The following is a 3127-nucleotide window of genomic DNA, read 5'->3' as shown; positions in this document are numbered from 1 at the left end:
CCGTGTCTCTCTGCTGTCCACCCTGGGTCTCCAGAGGCGGCACTTCGCCGCCCCTTGTGGGGGCTTAGTGTTCTGGGCGGGACACACACGAGCGCACTCTTGTCTCCGTGTACAGGCCTCGTCGATGTTGGGGAGACGTGGCTGTGCCCAGAAACCTTGGCTCCCTCCGAGCTGCTGGAGCTGGAATGTCAGGCCGCCCTGAGCGGCCTGGAGCAGAAGTACCTGACAGCACTTTCCAACCCCCGCTGGCTGCTGGAACCCGTCCCGAGGCCCGGCGCCAAGGGCGTCTTCCAGGTGGACATCCCCGAGCGCCTGATCCCCGCCGGCCTCCAGGGCAGGAGGCCTGAGGAGAGCGCTCCCGAGAGGAGGGGCAGACGCCCAGCCAAACACTGACACCGGCCAGACGCCATCATGCTGCGTGGTCTCCGCGGCTGCAGAGAGCCACCCCGAGAGTGGTCACGTGCCAGGCCCCGCCCCGGGCGCAGGCGCAGGGGCGAGGGAGCGGGTCCTCGGTGAGGCCTCCCTGTGCTCCTTGCCTGGCTTCCAGGCTGGGGCTTGGAGGAAGAGGCAGGGCCAGCCCTTGTCCGGGAGTGGCCCCAACTCTGGTCCCCGTGTCCGGGTGGTACCAACAGAGGTGTCTGAGAGGACGGCGGCGGGGGACCTGGTGGAGAACCTGGCGGTGACGCTGAGCCAGGGCCCGAGAGGGACGGCCCGGCCGGCCTCCTCCCCGAAGGACAGGACAGCGGCCCTCGAGACGGAGGCCCGTCTGTCCCCATGACGCTGCTGTCATCACTGGGCCTGCGCCCGAAGCCTGTGTGTTCACTGCCTGGCACACTGCCGCCCGCCTGTGGGCAGGCCCCCCAGCCCAGCGCTGCGGGTCCTTGCGGAGCCAGGTTTCTCGTGGGTGTGGACTGTGGCACGAAGGCCTTCCTCCGGTGCTGCTGGGGGCCCGTCTCCCGTGGGCGTGGGCGGCAGGGAGATGCCAGTTGGAGGCGGGCCTGCTCCAGGCCCTGGTCTGGGCCTGGGGCTCCGGGCACCGTCCGGTCTCAAGTTCCTGGCATCCTCTCCCCTCCCCCGCGAGAGACTCTGCCACTTGAGCACCCAGGCGGAGGGGGGCCCCCAGCTGCTGCCCTGGCAAGCACACGGGCTGGCAGGCTTGTGGGGCCTGCTGCCGGCTCCCGGCTCCCGGCTCCCGGCTCCCCGCTCCCGGGTCCGGGCAGGGGCGTGCGCAGGACGAGGTCAGAAAGGCACAGACTCGCGATGCTGCTGAATCTCTTTATTGCTCCCCGAGACTTGGCATCTCTTTATTAAAACCAAAAGATTCACGGTTAGTAAGCGGCCCCCGTTTCGGGTCACCGGTGGCTGGGCAGTCAGGGGTGCGGGTTGTCCTTGAACTGCTCGCAGAGCGCGCAGTTAGACACAGAGGCGCCGTCCTGCTCTTCTCCCCCGTCGGGCTCTTCTTCCCCGTTGGACTCCTCCTCGTTGGGGGCCATGACGGACAGCGCGGCCAGCAGGATGGAGTAGCAGGTGTTGTACAGAGCCAGCACGGACGCGTAGTCGGGGGAGGGCGGGGGGCTGCCGGGCAGCTGGTCCTCGCCCTCCTCCTCAGCAGAGGCCCAGGGCCCGAAGGAGTCGTCCCCGGACCTCAGCTCCCCGCTGGGGCTGCTGGGGCAGCAGCCTTCCTCGGGGCTCCCCGCCTCACTGCTCAAGGGCCAGAAGACCCCGGAGAGTGCTGACTGGGCGCCCTCAGCAGCCTGAGCGGCCGGGGCCTCCTGGGCCTCCTCCCTGGCCTCCCTGTTGGCATGAAGTTGGAGGAGTCGCAGGGAGCGTCGCGTAGCCGCCTCCTGCCGCTGCCGCTTTGGCGCTGGCGTGCGGGGCCCCTGGCGCGCCGCCCTTCTCTGGCTGCCTTTGCCCTCAATGCTGTCCAGGAGCTCGGGCTGGTCTCTCAGGAAGCGGCTGCTGCGGTAGATCTGGGGAGAAAGGGCACACTGCCTGGGACACAGTTCGCCCCGCCCCTCCCTCAGGGCCTGCTTTGCTCTGGAGAGCAGATCCTGGGAGGGGCTGACCAGCAGCTGCCTGGCCGCAGGGGCCCAGGCCCAGGCCACAGGCTCCCCATGGCCAGGGCGGTGCCCCTGAGGGCGCGTTTGGGTGGAGGGCGCCAGGGTCCCCGAGCTTCCCTTTCCCTAAGGCGCCACCCACACAGGGTGGAAACCCAGGTCTCCCGGGCTACAGCTCCTCCTAGTCTACCAGAGGGCCCGGACCGCTGTTTGTCCCCGCCACCCACCCCAACTAGAGAAAGGTGGCGGCGCAGTGCCTGCCCCATGGCAGGACCGTGGGTGGGGGGGGGAGGGGAGGGGGGCCGCGGGCCGGTACTTTACCACCATCCCCTTGTCCTTCGGTGAGCGGATTTTGCTGAATCCGTGGAGGTGCAGCTGCCTGGTGAAGCTCTTCAGGCTGTCCGACTCGAAGATTCTGTCCGGGCCGCTGCGCTGAAGGACCTCGGTCTTGAAGAGGCTCTTCTCGATGACCACGGTGTCCCCGCAGTCGCCCCAGCGCACGGACTCCAGGCTGTCGTCCTCCACCATCATCCAAAGCTTCCTCGGGAAAGGGAGCCCCAGGACGGCTTCACCCAGGTGGGTGGCGCCTGGGGCCGGGGCCTGGGCCTGGGTCTCGTCTTGGGACCCAGGATCTGGTCCCCCGTCTGGGTCCCCATCCATCTCTGCCACCTCCCCTGAGGCCCCTTCGGGCTGGGGGCATGCGTGACAGGGCCCCAGGGGCCCCGGGTCCTCTGCGGAGGCCAGCTGAAGCTGCATCTCATCAGCACTCCAGTCAGCCATAGGGCTAGTCCCCTAGGGGCGCTCCCAGGCGGGAATGTCCTCTGCCCGGGCGGGCCGCCAATATATGCTGTCCCCACAGTTCTAGAATCTCCGTTGGGCAGCAACCAGCTACGTGAGACCTCCCCCACCTGTGACATCACAGCGGGAGCTCCCAACCAGGATGGGGAGACCCTGAAATATGGGGGGGCGTGGCCGTGCCCCCAGCCTCTCTGTGTTCCCCAACACAGAGAAAGGTGGCAGCGCAGTGCCTGCCCAAGGGCCCAGTCCGCTGGCAGGCGCGCTGCTTCCTG

At 68.5% G+C, this 3127-nt stretch overlaps 1 protein-coding gene across 1 annotated transcript; it reads right to left on the bottom strand.

Moving 5' to 3' along the window:
* Positions 1 to 395: 395 nt before the first annotated feature.
* Positions 396 to 2837, bottom strand: LOC101619352 (heat shock transcription factor, X-linked-like). Its single transcript, XM_004695797.2, has 2 exons — positions 2379 to 2837; positions 396 to 1970 (listed from the first exon to the last, which is right to left on the bottom strand). The coding sequence occupies exons 1-2, from the start codon at positions 2835 to 2837 to the stop codon at positions 1371 to 1373; spliced, it is 1059 nt and encodes a 352-aa protein (XP_004695854.1). The 3' UTR covers positions 396 to 1370.
* Positions 2838 to 3127: the final 290 nt, after the last annotated feature.

The sequence above is a fragment of the Condylura cristata genome, unplaced genomic scaffold, assembly GCF_000260355.1.
Source record: "Condylura cristata isolate star-nosed mole 26May11 unplaced genomic scaffold, ConCri1.0 scaffold00458, whole genome shotgun sequence".
Classification (NCBI taxonomy): Eukaryota; Metazoa; Chordata; class Mammalia; order Eulipotyphla; family Talpidae; genus Condylura; species Condylura cristata.
The sequence above is the reverse complement of the archived record's forward strand: the minus strand, read 5'-3'. Positions and strand labels throughout refer to the sequence as shown.